Source organism: Neopelma chrysocephalum, unplaced genomic scaffold (genome assembly GCF_003984885.1).
Source record: "Neopelma chrysocephalum unplaced genomic scaffold, ASM398488v2 Primary Assembly neopelma1_183, whole genome shotgun sequence".
Taxonomy (NCBI): domain Eukaryota; kingdom Metazoa; phylum Chordata; class Aves; order Passeriformes; family Pipridae; genus Neopelma; species Neopelma chrysocephalum.
Genome location: NW_020897845.1, coordinates 255,142 through 269,025, shown reverse-complemented (window position 1 = coordinate 269,025; position 13,884 = coordinate 255,142). Strand labels below are relative to the sequence as shown.

The window sequence follows — 13,884 nt, the reverse complement described above, 5'->3', positions numbered from 1 at the left end:
GAGATGTAAGATTTATGGGTTTTAATTTAGTATTTTAGAAGCAAAGTTAGGGTCTGACAAAACCCCCTCAAGTCAACAGAAAGTCTCATTCTAGCTTAAGTAGGGTTTAGATCAAATCTGTGGCAAGCACAGGCGCTCCTAGTTGCCATCACCTTCATGATGAGTCATTAAAAGCCAACTTTCTACTTTAGATTGCTTTTCTAACTCAAAATTCAAAGCCCTCACATGCTATCCAAACAGAAATATTTACACAAGATGTGTATAAATATAAAGTTTATTCAGTATAGTGTTTAGAAAAATAAGTTCACATCATCTCAGAATACAAATAAAACACTTAATTGTCCAGGCACAAACCCCTATTACAGTACAACAAACATACATACTTTAGATCTCTTTGGTTGGGTAATTAAGCACAGATATGTCTGATGATACACTCTGGGGCAGCATCACCTAACAGTGCAGTAAAGTCTCCTTGATTATTCCCTCCTCTAACGCGTACATTCCGCTTAAGTTTCGTATTTGTTGTAAGGCACAATAAACCCATATCAGAGAAGTAACTGGTTAGTGTTCTGGACAAACAGTACATGCAGCAAAAAGAACAAACATCCTCTGAATGTGAATCCTGAAAGTCAGAAGATTCACTCCCCCCCTCCTTGAGTTCAGAAATTTAAGAAGCAAGTTTTAAATTATATGAAACATACAACTAAGGTATAAAATATCCTTCAAGGTAATAACTGCTAGGAGATACAGGAAGACTTCAGGTATCCTTGCTTGTAAAATAACACAATTTTTGTTTCCAGAATTATAAAATTACTATTCTTTTGATGATTTGACATACTTCTTGACCAGAAGCACTAGGCAATTCATGCCCCCCAGAGTCCTGCACACACATTTCACATGAAACTGGAGAGATGCACCCTCTCATTCATCTGCCTTTGCTACGGAAAGTGCACAGGCACTGGAAATCTCTGTGTGTGAAAAGCTCCTGTGCACACAGGGCCAAATTCTGCCCTGCTTAATTTAACTGAAAATAGTTATTGAGGTGATTTTTCAGGATTTGAAGTCAGAACCTGTCCATTATTATCATCAACATCAGATTGATGGTAATAACAATAAAGACAGTTCCAGCCTTACTTCTGGGTAAAGTTGCTTTCTGAATGCGTCTTCCTGAATCCACAGATAGGGAAAAGCAGTAAATGGGAAGAGGTATATGTTTTGATAGACTGTGACTGTTTGGTTTTACCAAAGTGTCAGCCCTGTGCTCTGGTTCATGCTGCCACCATCTACGGGGCCAAATTCGTCCCTGACCTAACACCAGTGAAATGAATGGACCATATTCCCAGCTGGCATGAGAGGACATTAATGGAAATGTGCTAGTTTAGCCCAGCTGAGGACCTGGCCATTAGATGTCCGTGATATTTACATTGCTGAAATGTCCTTGTAGGTAAGACTACAGGAATAATGCTGCAAATAGTCCAGACAGAGCATTCAATTTAACAAGTTTTCTGCAAAACTCTGGGTTGAAAAGAGGCAGCTTTAATCAAAAGCAGTAAAGAACAGAGGGGTTTTTAACATCGTGCTTTGTAAGAATTTGCTTAAACTTTAAGTGTAGTTTTCAAAGCTGAGTCTGGGACCAAAAAAGTAGTAGAATTTGGCAATGTTTCCTGTAAGATTACCAGTGGACTTACAAGTTACAAACATATATGAAGTTGAAATGATCCTTTATTCTCATCCATAACAGAGAGAGAAGGAGGGAGGAGAGGAATGTGTATGCCAGATAGACATACCTTCCATTTAAACAGAATGTGATAATAAGGGCTGTCTGTGGGGCTTGGACACTCACTGCCTTCACATGTGTGGGAGACCAGCATCCATACCCCCTAAACACCACTTTAAATCCTGGGTTTGGGAATCAGTGGAGCAATGCCTTATTTACAGCAGCCAAGGATCCGTCCCTGGACACTTTCAGGGGCTTTGATTATTGTCTGTTTAGAGCAGTTACCCTGCTTGCTTGAGGACCACATAATAAAAACTTAACCTTGATAAGGAGTAAAACTACTTATTTAAATTTCTATTTAAAAAACATTGTACCGTGCAATGAGTCTTTATATTGTGCATATGTACCTGCAGAAAACATGAGGTTATAACTACGTTATCTGGAGGGAATGACGCTTATTTTCAATGTGAAAAAGAAAGAGTAAAAGATAATAATAAGTTACTTGATATCTGGAAGACTAGAATAGATTAATCTTACTTTGTCCCAAACCACTGCTTTTATGTACATCCTCCACTCCCACTGAAGAGTGGGAAGTCTCCTATTAGAAGTACCAGACACTCCAAGATACGTGCCACTGTAACAACATACACAGTTTTCATGTCAACTGTGCTGCAAAGCCGTGGAATTCAGAGCCTCAGTAACACAACGAATGCAAAGGAGGAAAAAAAAAAAGAGTAACAGGTACTAGTGTAACACCACAGTCTTTTCAGTTATAAGACCTGATCTCACCAACAGGTGCTCTGAAATATTCCCTAGCTTGCCTCCAAATATAGTCTGAGCTTCACAAACCAAACATTAAGCCTCAGTGAACTCCTTCAGAGCCAAGCACACATTCTTCATTAAAATGACAGTGATACAGGGTATTTCTAATTTTCCAAATGGCCGAACAATTTCATGCAAAGCATTTACAGCTACTATTACTGTTACTGTCATCACCATCTTGGTTTTATGGGTGAAGAAGAGGTGGGAAGCAGATTGCTCATGCTGGGGCCCAGCAAGCAGATAAACAAGCAGAGCAGACAGGAGAACTCCGGCCTATCCGATTCCCTGCTCACGCGGAACTCCCCTGAACGTCAGGGAAAGTTGTGCCAGGGGAACATACAGCTCCGTGTTCTGCTTGTGATAATCTCTGCTCTAAAGCGCTTGCCTCAAGCACCCTGTTTGTTTGGGAGCACGTGGGGACAGCCAACTGCTAATGGGCTGCTTCTGTCTGCAGAGAACCCGCGAGTCCGTACAGCTGCAAAGTGCACCCCTTGCACACTTGCTCTTCCCTTTCCCTGCCCTTTTCCCTGCAGCCCTCGGGACTCCGGCTTGCAGCATGGACTCCAGTGATCACCAACGGGGCTCAGCTTCAAGGTTCCACAGAAAACCTCGGAAAACACGCTGTATTCAATATAGTGCAAAACTGCAGCGAGAGCACCGATGCCACGCGCACGGTGCACGGAAGAACCTTCATTCCTCAAAGGCTTTCCACAGAACCAGTTACAGCCAAGACAAACAGACTGGGATGTGCTACCTCAATCATCCTTCCTTTCCATTTTTTTGTCCTTTACAAGTGACCTTGTTTTGTCCTGAGCCTGATTCGGAGCCCACAGAAGCTTACGAAAAGATTCCCCCTTGCCTTCCAAAGGCTTCAGACCAGGCCCCCGATGAGGATGAACACATGCTTTAGTTACTGTATATATTCACATTACAGTAAAAAATAACAAAACAAGACCGCAAGGATTAACAGCATGTCATTTTTGTACATCTGCATTCTTCTTATTATTTTAAAGCTTAAGGACGTGCTTTCCCATGCTACAAAAAAAACTCCTCTGGAGGAAAGGTAAGATCTGTTCCACCTGCCCAGAGCCCACCTGCTTCTGCTGTCCTTGGGGAGAAAGGTGTGGAGACCCATCCCCAGCCAGGCAGGGACCATGGCTGCTGCCAGGAGCCCTTCAGAGCTGCAGTTCCCACCATCAGCCCTCAGGCTGCTCATCCTGGAAAGATCTATAAATACACACACAAGAACACTCCTGGATGGACACCTGCTTGCTCAACCAGCAGCCGAATTCCTCCCACACGGGCCGTTTGGCCAATGGGCCCGTGTAAACATGGGGTTCCCCTCCCTGGCCTGCCCATCCAACCCTTCCTGCTCATCTGCCCGAGGCTGCAGCCAAGACCTTTCCCTCAGCACAACAGCTGTGCCCATGATCCCTCTGCAGACTCCTCCTGCCCTGGTGAGGAAGGACCCACCTTTGGCTCTCTGCACCGCCAGTAAATGTCACCCACGATGTCCAGAAGACTTAAAATTTCTCTTCTTACTCGTGCAAGTACCCAAGTCAGAGGGTCTACTTGCAGAAGTAAGGCATCAGGATTTGGCCCTGAGGACGGATATTTGCAAATCAGTGTTTTTATGCCTCTTGCCACTGTGCTTTAGTAACAAAGATAAGGCCACTAGGAAGAAAGGCACGTGGAATTCTGTAAAAAATACACAAAAAGGTTCAACTAATTTGCAAATTACTAACAAAACAAACAAAAAGCCCCTGAACACAAAGACAGAGGGGGTAGAGACAGTGACCTCCTGGGTTTGTGAGACTGGGAATTCATTTTCTAGTTTCAGTGTGATTAACATTTTACTTTTACAGTCTATTGCTTGAAAAAAACTACAAAAAAGTAAAACCTTGTCAGAAATAACTACGCTTACTTCCTGCTCAAACAATAAAAATAAATTAAACAGCCAGAAAACGTTTTCCTTTTCAATGCATTGTGTCTAAAGTGAAAGGGAACATAAACCATAAATAAAATCCATTGTACTAATTAAAAAAAAAGAAGTCTCCTTTATAAGAACTGAAACAATATTTACATTCATACTGGAGAGAAAGCTTCTGAGTTGCATAATTAGTTTCAAATGATGCTTTTTCTGGTGCACTGACAAAATGCTCGCCGTAGCATTTAGAAACCTGTACATGATTGATGTGAGATTTTTGGTTTGAACGCAAGTCTGCTGGATAAAAAGCAAACACACCAGTAACAATATTATTCGTGACTTTGTTTCGTTTCTTAACCTCAAACAACATAAAAGTAGCCGGAGAGGTATCGTCTAGAGTTCCTTGAAAATTTCTCAATGCCCATGGACTGGAAGTAAACAGCAAAAGTGACTGCATTGTTCCTACGGTTTTGGAGCGAGATTTTTCTATCTGAAGTTAGGAGTGTATACTTACTGTTCAGAGTATGTTGTACTATGGAGAGTCTAGTTAAATTTTCAGGGTAGTATCTGGTAGCCAAACCTGTACCCATTCACTCAGTACTTGCCCTGGCATTTCCTTTCTCCTTTAATCTGCTTAAAAGAGAATACTGCATGCAAACCAAGTGTGGCAACCTAATTCCATTGCTGGAAATTCCTCTGTACATCGATTCAGACCATTTAAATGTTCTTCTGGTTTCTTTAAATGAAAAAATAAACACCACCAAAAAAAAAACCAACAAAAAAAACCAACCAACCAAAAACCAAACACCCCACTTGGTGCTTGTTAGGGCCTCAACAGGAGACTTATCTATTAAAACAGAAAGCAAGGGGAAAAAAAAAAGTTACAAGTCTTGCATATCTTCATCTATCTGAACTGTTTGCAGTTTGGCAAGTTCTTTTTTGTCCGTTTCCAGTTCTTCACAAACTGTGTCAACCATGTTACTCATAACATACTTGGATTTGGAATCCAGCATCATTAAATTGCCAGTTGACTTGCTCTCAGAATTAGGTAAGAAATTCTCTTTGACGTCAGGTACGGCTTGCAGGACTAACCTGTGCTCCCTGCCAAAATCCTGATGTACTTGTGCAGAGGGGTGGCTGACACGGTCTCCGCTCGTAGAAACTATTTCTCCAAGCACGGGCTGTGCTGTGGAAATGGACAACAGATCTTGACTGGTAATGAGGGAACAGTTCTGAAGGGTTGCATAGTTAGTGTTGCTGATAGATATCACTGTAGAGGTACTGGTCACGGGTGATGACATGGACTGGCTCTCCGAGATACCAGAGTTCAGTTCTGCAGCATTTAAAAGGGTTGGTGGCGTGAGGGAAAAATTATGGGAGGGCGTTACATTCACTAAGGAGGAGGCCAGGGACTGGAGTCCTCCGCTGGATATATTTTCAGAAGACATGTTTACGTTTAATTGTGTGTTCTGACTGACTGGCATCAACTGAGAAAACACCAGGCTTCTTTCCAGTCCTTCTTGCTTGACAGAGCCTACTGCCTGGCCCGAATTGGGAACTGTATAAACCACTGCACTCGGAGCGAGGGGGCTGAAGAAAACCTTTCCTTGCTGCACTGTTGAAGAGTCAGTTGTGAAAGTTGCTCCATCAGATGTGCTGGGATTTACTGAAACATTACCTAGGGAAAGGGAAGCAAAAGAAAGGAAAACAGAGATTACAGCTGGCACAGAGTTGTGGAGGCATTTTTGTAAGAAGTTCTGGTCTTTTTTATGTTTGCAGTACACACGTATGCTAATATCTCACACAACACTGAACAGCAATTTTTGTAACAGGTGAAAAAGAGGTTGGTATAAAGAAATAAAATCTGTTAACAAAAACAGCTTCTAGAAAGAAAAACAAAAAAAAAGGGTTCTGGTATAGAGGTATCTTTCAGACTCTCGTTAGGGGCAAACAGTCCCCAGCCATGTGACTAAAATGAACGTGCTTTGGCCTTCACTAGTTGCCACCACTCCATTTCTAAGAATAGAAGCATGAAAAGCTATTAAAGATAGTTCAGTGACAGACTACAGCTTGTGTGTGGGAACTGGAGACACGTCACATGAAATCCACTCCTGCTGGGCAGAACCTGCCCAAGTCAACCTGCACAGAAAACACGAAAAACCGGTAATTTCTATCAGTTTAATGAGGTAGTCTGTCAAGCAGTGGGATCTATTGCCTTTCACCTTGTTTTATCACATATTTCTAAAATCCTAACCCTGCCACATCCACCACACTGTGTAGAGTCACCTAGCACTGCCTCCCCTTGCTGAAAGCCACAGCACTGCTCGCGTGATGTTGCAGTGAGCCAAAGCGAGGAGAGGTGGCCAGAGATGACCTGAAGTTGTTTTTACTGGACATAGCATGTAAGTTGTCATTATGATACCTCCTAAAATAAGAAATACTGGCTCTTGGGACTGGGTCCCACTCCAAACACCTCTCTTTCTCAAAAGCAGTTTAATTATAGAAGGCTACAGTTGGATGTACCTGAAGTTTTCAGAAGTGCAGCAAATATGAATTTCTCACATGGGGAACATTTTATCTCCCTATCAATTTCAGTTTATCAATGATGATTTTTTGGAAGATGTTAGGCATATGTGTAAACCAAAGAATAAAGTGAGGCAATTTGAAGTTACCTCTCAGTATTATTTACTGTGGCTTACTTAAAATAGCCTGCAGCATGCTTCACTTGGAATAGGCAGCCAGCTATCCATCCATCTCAAGTTAAAAAAAACCAAAACTTTTCTCTGCACCAGACATAGGGTGGACCACTCTCCAGTGGGAATCAGCATTTTTAACAATGGGGAAAATGGTCAGAGAGGAGCTTATTGTGAATCTGAGGACTTTCAAGCACAATACTCCCACACTACTTAGGGGACAGAACTTTCTTTCTCACCGTTGCTGGCTGTCAGTTTATGCCTTGGAGCATGTGGATTAAGTGGCTTTTGTAATTACAGGTGGCATTCAGACTAAATGTCTTCTCTCTTTAATCTTGGTTAAACTATGTACCAATAACTTCCAGTGCCTGTGAGTGCCACATTTTAGGAGTTTATAATTGTGCACCCATTTGAAATGTGTTTGCACAGCTCCAGTGTTCCTCTCCGTGCTCCAGCAAGAATAATTCACTCCCTACACACATTTAATTCAAAGAAGCACATGAGCACAATTCGATTTTCCTTATAGGATTCACAGCTCCCAAAACTAAAGAGATTCATTCCAATTTAATCATTTTCATAACCAAACATACAGTGTCTAGTATGTAACAAAGCTGTTCAGTTGCGCTTTTTAACTGACCTGCTTCAAAACAAGGATACAGAACTAGGTTTGTGCTCCCTGGGATTCTTCCTGGCTGGCTGCAATGTTCAGTCTATGGTATGTTAAGACAAACTCTAAAGCAAACTCGGGGAGGAGCCTGCACACTTGGCACGTGAACCTGTGATGACATATTTCCCTTGGACTGAGGGTAGCTTTATCCAAACACCCTCACATTTTACATCTACGAGCTATTGCTTACTTCGATTGCTTCCCTCAAGTTTAATCTTTCTTAATTATGGAACCGAAAATGTACAAGTGTAACTGCTTGGTCTTGTTGTGTCTACAGTAATTTAATATGTATTTTTATGACATGCTTTGGTTAAAAAAACAAAATAACAAAACAACCACCATAAGAGCAACAGCGGTAACAATTTCCAGCTGCCACAATTTTCATTTTTGTGAACCTTCTCATTGGAAAAATTCAGTGGCAAATGGGGAATATTTTGATTACTGAAACGTGTAAAATTTACAGATATTTGTGAAGACTGGTATCACAGACTTCTGTGAACAGCATGAGATGAAAGTGGTGTAAATTACCAGACCACCTTCCCTGGTCTTAGCAGAGCTCAGCCTCATCTAACAGTCTGCCCACGAGCATAACCCACTATAAAGGCAAGCAAAAGGTATTATTTGATGTTATTTGATGTTCTGTGTGTGGCCATGGCAGAGATACAATCCTGGTACCTTGGAGAAAAAGGACCACAGCTTCTAAAATGCCAAGTGTGCCTGATTCCAACGTTTTCCTCATACCTCTTACTGCAAGAGACAAAACTTTTTACCTTGTGAAGCTGCCACAGAAACAGGAGGCAGCTGTAGAGAAGAAAAACCAATGCTTCCGTTCAGCAGCTGGCCATTTGTTCCTGAATTGGGGATCTGGACAATGCCATACTGGTTTATTTGGACAGGAGCAGTAAAAGTAACTACGGAGCCTCCATCTTGGGAAGCAGCAGTTTCTACGCCTTCCCTTTTCACCTCTGAGCTCGGTATCAATCCTGGGAAAGACACTGGGATGTTGCTAGGGCTGAATGTGGCTGCTGTGGCGTTGGGGACAGAAGCCTGAAGGAGTTTGAAGTCTTTAACATCTTCTGATGACGACGATATTATGTCAGTAATGGACACCCCGTTGCTCACAATGCTCGACGCAGTTTTGGGCGAATTTAAGGTAACTGTCTGCGAAGTGCCCACGCTGAGTCCATTGAGTATGACACCGTTGGGTCCCTGAAGAAAAGAGCTACCATTGAGGAAGACTGGAGAGGTACTGGCAGGCACGAGGTTTCCATTCAGCAAGACACCAGACGAGCTCAAGGCTATTTTAGTGTTTCCAAGCTGCTGCATGTAGACGGGCTCCATGTGGCCGGGAAGGCTGAGGCTGGTAACGCCATCGGATGAGCTGGAGAGCGGATGGGGAGATAAATCCTCCTGTCCCTTACTGGATTCATCTTCTGTGCTAGGGTTGCCATCTGACTCGCTATGGGAAAAGATGGAGACATGACATTGCATTACCACGGCGTGCCAGGATCTCTGCACCAAGGCTTTAACACAGTTTGTGAGAGTTTCCACGAACGTTTTTTTTCTGTATTTTGCCTTTACAAGGCACTTTAAACGAATATTCAAGCCAAATGGGGGGGGGGGAGGTTTCTTGGAAGAGAACACATCAAGCCAAACACTCGCCGAGGAGAAACTTTACAGACTTGGGTTATGGAGTTGTAAATAAATTCCTCCACCCCGGCGGCCAGAGGGGGCTGCCCGGCGCGGGGTGTCCACACGTGTGAGAGTCGGCCGCGGCCATTTGGCAAAGCGCTGGGAGGTGAGGGAAGGCCGGGAAGGCTCTGCCCGCCGCCCCCGGCCCGGGGGAAGGGGGGGACCCCGGCCCGCGCTGCCCCCGGAGGCACCTCCGGCCGTGCCCGGCGGCCGGGGGAGGGACGGAGGGCTGGGGGGCGGCCTTTGTGCCTCCGCCCGGGGCTGCGCCGGGGTTTTTTCGCTGACTGGTCCGCCCTCGGCTGCATTTTTCGGTCGCTCCCCCCCTCCCCGCTCCCTCCCCCCTCGCCCTTTGATGTGTCCCGCGGAGAGGGGCCGCGGCGGCACAATCGCGCCCTTGGTTGAGAAATGCCTTGGGGCCCCCTCCGCCGGCCGCTTTCCCTCCTTTCCCTCCCCGCTCCCCTTCCTCCCCCCTTCTCCCCGCGCTTTCTCCCCCCTTTCCCGTCCCTTCCCGGGGGGAAGGCCGGGGGAGAAGGGGGAAGGTCACCTCCACCTGCCCGCGCCCCCGCGGCGGGGCGGGGGGAGCCGAGCCCGAGCCGCGGGCGGAGCGGGGCCGGTCCGGGGCCGCTCTCCCGCCCGGGAGCCCCGGGAACCGGCCCCGCTCCCCCGCTGAAACCCGAGCCCGGCCCGCTCCCGAGTCAGGTTTCAAAACAGAGGGAGCGCCGGGACCCCGCGCGTCCTCCGGCCGTCAATGATTAACTCTGTCAGGCGCGACAATTGAATAAAAACAAGGAGCCGGGGGGGGACACACACGCGCAAACACCCCCCGTCCCGTGTCCTCCCCGGAGCCCGCCCGGCGGCTCCTCCGGCCCGGGAGCTGCCCCAGGAGCGCGGGGCAGCGGGTCCGGGAAGTTTCCCCCGCGCCGCCTCGCACGGCCGGGCCGGGTGGGTGTGTTGGGAGCGAGGGAGCGGGGAGGAGGAAGGAGGGGAGGACGAGGCGCACCGAAGGTAAGCGCCATGTTTGCAAGGGAAGAAAGAGCCGGGAGAGGGAAAGGCAGGCGGGAGAGGGGGGCGGGGAGGAAAAAGTTTTCCCTCACCTTTTGGACTGGGTCTCGGAAGGGTTGCGGTCCCGCTGCCTGCGATTCTTGAACCAGTTGCTGACCTGGGTGAGGGACAGCCCGGTGATCTTGGCCAGGTTGCGCTTCTCGGCGGGCGAGGGGTATCGGTTCTGCTTGTAGAGCTCCTTCAGCGCGTTGCGGGACTTCTCCTTGAAGCAGTAGACCGTCTCCTCGCCGTCCCAGATCGTCCTGGGCAGGGGGTATTTCCTCCGGAGCCTGTACTTGTCCACCGCCCCCAAAGGTCTGCCCCGGGCTCGCTCCGCCTCGGTGTAGCGAGCCTTGTACCAGAGCTCCTGCAGCAGCGGGTGGTTGGAGGAGTCGAAGTTGTGGCTCTCCAGGATGCTGTAGAGCTCGGCGTAGATGCCCTGGTGGAAAGCCACCAGCGCCCGGGCTTTCATCAGGCTCTCGTTGCCACGTAGCAGATCGCTCGGGGGCAAAGACCACAGGAACCTGGCCAGGCGGTCCAGGTTCCCACCTTGCTGCAGCGCCTCGCACACGCAGGCGACGTGGTCCGGGGAGAAAGCCAGGGGGGTCTGCGAGGAGGAGGAGGAGGAGGAGGAAGATGAAGAGGAGGGAGAGGAGGCAGCGTGGTGGTTCCTGGCCAGGAGTTCAGTGTGGAGCAGTACCTGTTCCGCGGCTCCCTCCTCGCCGGCGGCGGCGGAGCCTGCGTGCTCCATGGGGAACGGGGCAGCGGCGGGAGGGGGCGGCGGCGCGGGCGCCTCGGGGGCTTCCGAGAGCATTTCCATCACATTTTCCTCCTTGATCTCCACGGCGATCACGATGTCGTCCGTGGCGGGGGAGGCAGAAGACATGTTTCGGTTTAGTTTTCCTTTTATTTTTTTTTCCTCCTTTTTCGTTTCTTTTTTTTTCCCCTCTTCCTTCTCCTTCTCCCTCCCCCCCCCCCCGCGGCGTCCCCTTCTCTCCTCCTCTCCCCCCTTTCCCTATCTGTCTCTCCTCCTCCCGCTGCAGCCGATCAGGTTTCCCCGCGGCCCCGCAGTGACCATCCGGGACCGGCGCTGTGTCCCGGCCGCGCTCCCGCCGCTCCCCCCGCCGCGGCTCCCGCACCCGCCGCAAGACTATGTGACCCCGCCCACCGCTGGCCGGGCCGCGCCCGCCTATTGGGCCGCGCTGCGCCGGGAGGGGCGGGGCCACGCCCGTCTCCGTGGCAACCGTCAATCAAACGGGCGCGCGCCCCGTGCCGCTCCCCCCTCACGGCTCCACCTGGAGCCCCCGCGGGCGGGCGGGCGGCGGCGGCGGGTCCCGGCACCTGCGGCTCGCCCTGGACGGGGCGGGCGGTGAAACTTTCTCCGGTGCTGTGGTTGCCCCGGGGTGAGGCACCTCGGTTGGGACGGGTTGTGGGGTGAAAGGACCCCGCTGTGTCCGGTTCTGGGCTCCCTCACTTCAACAAAGTCATTGAGGTGCTGGAGCGTGTTCAGAGGAGGGGCAATGGAGTTGGGGAAGGGGCTGGAGCGCAAGTGTGATGAGGAGCGGCTGGGGGGGCGCTTAGCCCGGAGAAGAGTAGGCTCAGGAGTGACCTTATCCCTCTCTACAACTACCTGAAAGGAGATTGTGGATATCTAGGAGTAGGTCTGTTCTCCCAGGTAACAAGTGACAGGATGAGATGATGATACACATCGTTGGGCTGTGCCAGGGGAGATTTTGGGTGGACATCAGGAGGAATTTCTTCGCAAAAAGGGCGATTAGACATCGAAACGGGCTGCCCAGGGAGGTGGTGGAGCCACAGTCCCTGGAGGTGTTTAAGGAGAGACTGGATGTGGCACTCGGTGCCATGGTCTGGTTGACGCGGTGGTGTTGGGGCACAGGTTGGACTCGAGGATCTCGGGGGTCTTTTCCAATCCAATTGACTCTCAGCGATTCCTGTTGGTTACTCGTAGGCGAGTGCCGCCTTCTCCCCCGTTACAGCCGGCTCTCTGGGGCCGGCACAGCTCCAGCTCCAGCCCCACGGCCGGGCGGTCGCTGCCGATCCGCTCGGCCCGGCGGGGCCGTGGAGCGGCGCGGAACGCGCGGGGCGGTGGCGGGCGGCGCCGGGGCCGTTTGTCGGCGGCACCGGAAAGCGGAAGGCGCGGCGGGCGGAGGGAGCGGGGCTGGGGCGGCCATGGACGACTTGGGCTGCCCGCGCTGCAAGACCACCAAGTACCGCAACCCCTCGCTCAAGCTCATGGTGAACGTCTGCGGGCACACGCTGTGAGTGCGGCCGGGCCGCGGGGGCACCGGGCGGCGGGCCCCGGGGGAGGGGTCGCTGCCCCGGCCGGGCCGGGGGTGGGGGCGGCTCTGGCCCCGCCGGCCCCGAGCGGTGTCTGCAGGGCGGCCCCGGGCCCCTCGTGCCGCCGGTTCCTCCCCCGGCCTCCTTGTCAGGCCGGGCTGGGTCCGGTGCGGGTCTTCCCTCTGTGCAGCGAAATTCCTGGGAGGAAGCGGGTAGGAGCCCACGGGACCCGGCGTGTGGCTGGGACGGGCTCCTGTCCCGCAGGGCTGCGGGGCTTCGGGATGCGAGGCCGGTAACGCAGGGGAAAATAAATTTCTCATCGACTTAAACATTTCTTATTTGTATTTAACGCTGTGCTCGAATAGTTGAGAAACATAAGAAACATAAAAAAGAGGTGTTTTGTTGGATCCTTTTAATGTGTTAATTCTCCTGAATGAAGAATGCTTTGCTGACGTTTTGAAAACCCTCCAGTGAACCAGTGCAGATGGTCGTGTTCACTCATTTCTTTTTTTTTTTTCCCCAAGAAGAATTATGCCTTTTTTTTCCCTTTCCCCCCAAAGCTCAACCCTTAGATAATTTCCAGCACTGGCTCTACATGATTTAAGTTGCAGATAGTCTGAACTCATTCACTTTCAGACCTGGAGATCATCCTTAATGTGGAAGTTTAAAAGGCTATACTCTACATTCTTTCTGTCCATGATAGAAGCCTCATACTGCAGTAGCAGCCCTTTCTGTTTTTTTTTCTTATTATTTTTGTTTGGAGTTTTTGTGTCTTTTCATCTTTCCTGTGATGTATTTTTATATTTTTTAAGCTACATGTGAATTACATTCAGAAGACCCAGCCTGAAAGCTTTTGCTTGACTTGATACTGTGTTGGAAGTGAACTTGATACTGTGAATGAAGGAACTGAATTGCAAGAAAGGATTTATCTTAATGTCTTAGGAAAAAGTAGAAAAAGTGTTACCTCCCATTCTGTTCTCTGATCCTGTTCTCTGTGGCCACACAAGCACTTGTGTTGCCATGAAGG

The 13,884-nt window shown here is 49.2% G+C and overlaps 2 protein-coding genes across 3 annotated transcripts in view; one reads left to right on the top strand and one right to left on the bottom strand.

The window, feature by feature from the left end:
- Positions 1–256: 256 nt before the first annotated feature.
- SIX4 (SIX homeobox 4) lies at positions 257–11,510 on the bottom strand. Its single transcript, XM_027702356.1, has 3 exons — positions 10,613–11,510; positions 8,597–9,285; positions 257–6,144 (listed from the first exon to the last, which is right to left on the bottom strand). Exons 1-3 carry the CDS (start codon positions 11,443–11,445, stop codon positions 5,348–5,350), a joined length of 2,319 nt encoding a protein of 772 aa, XP_027558157.1. The 5' UTR covers positions 11,446–11,510; the 3' UTR covers positions 257–5,347.
- Positions 11,511–12,704: 1,194 nt separating this feature from the next.
- MNAT1 (MNAT1, CDK activating kinase assembly factor) overlaps positions 12,705–13,884 on the top strand; it is a 119,815-nt gene continuing 118,635 nt past the window's right edge. For both annotated transcript variants that reach the window (XM_027702358.1, XM_027702359.1), the window contains exon 1: positions 12,705–12,838. In XM_027702358.1, coding sequence (XP_027558159.1) covers positions 12,750–12,838 — 89 coding nt within the window. In that variant the 5' untranslated portion in view covers positions 12,705–12,749. The remainder of the gene's footprint in view (positions 12,839–13,884) is intronic.

Excerpts from the sequence above, each read along its gene's own strand:
- SIX4 (XM_027702356.1), bottom strand. The coding sequence starts at position 11,445 with ATGTCTTCTGCCTCCCCCGCCACGGACGACATCGTGATCGCCGTGGAG. Across the intron at positions 9,286-10,612 it reads TCCGAGACCCAGTCCAAAAG|CGAGTCAGATGGCAACCCTA; the intron begins GTGAGGGAAAAC and ends CTTTTCCCATAG. Across the intron at positions 6,145-8,596 it reads TTCTGTGGCAGCTTCACAAG|GTAATGTTTCAGTAAATCCC; the intron begins GTAAAAAGTTTT and ends CCCTTTCCCTAG.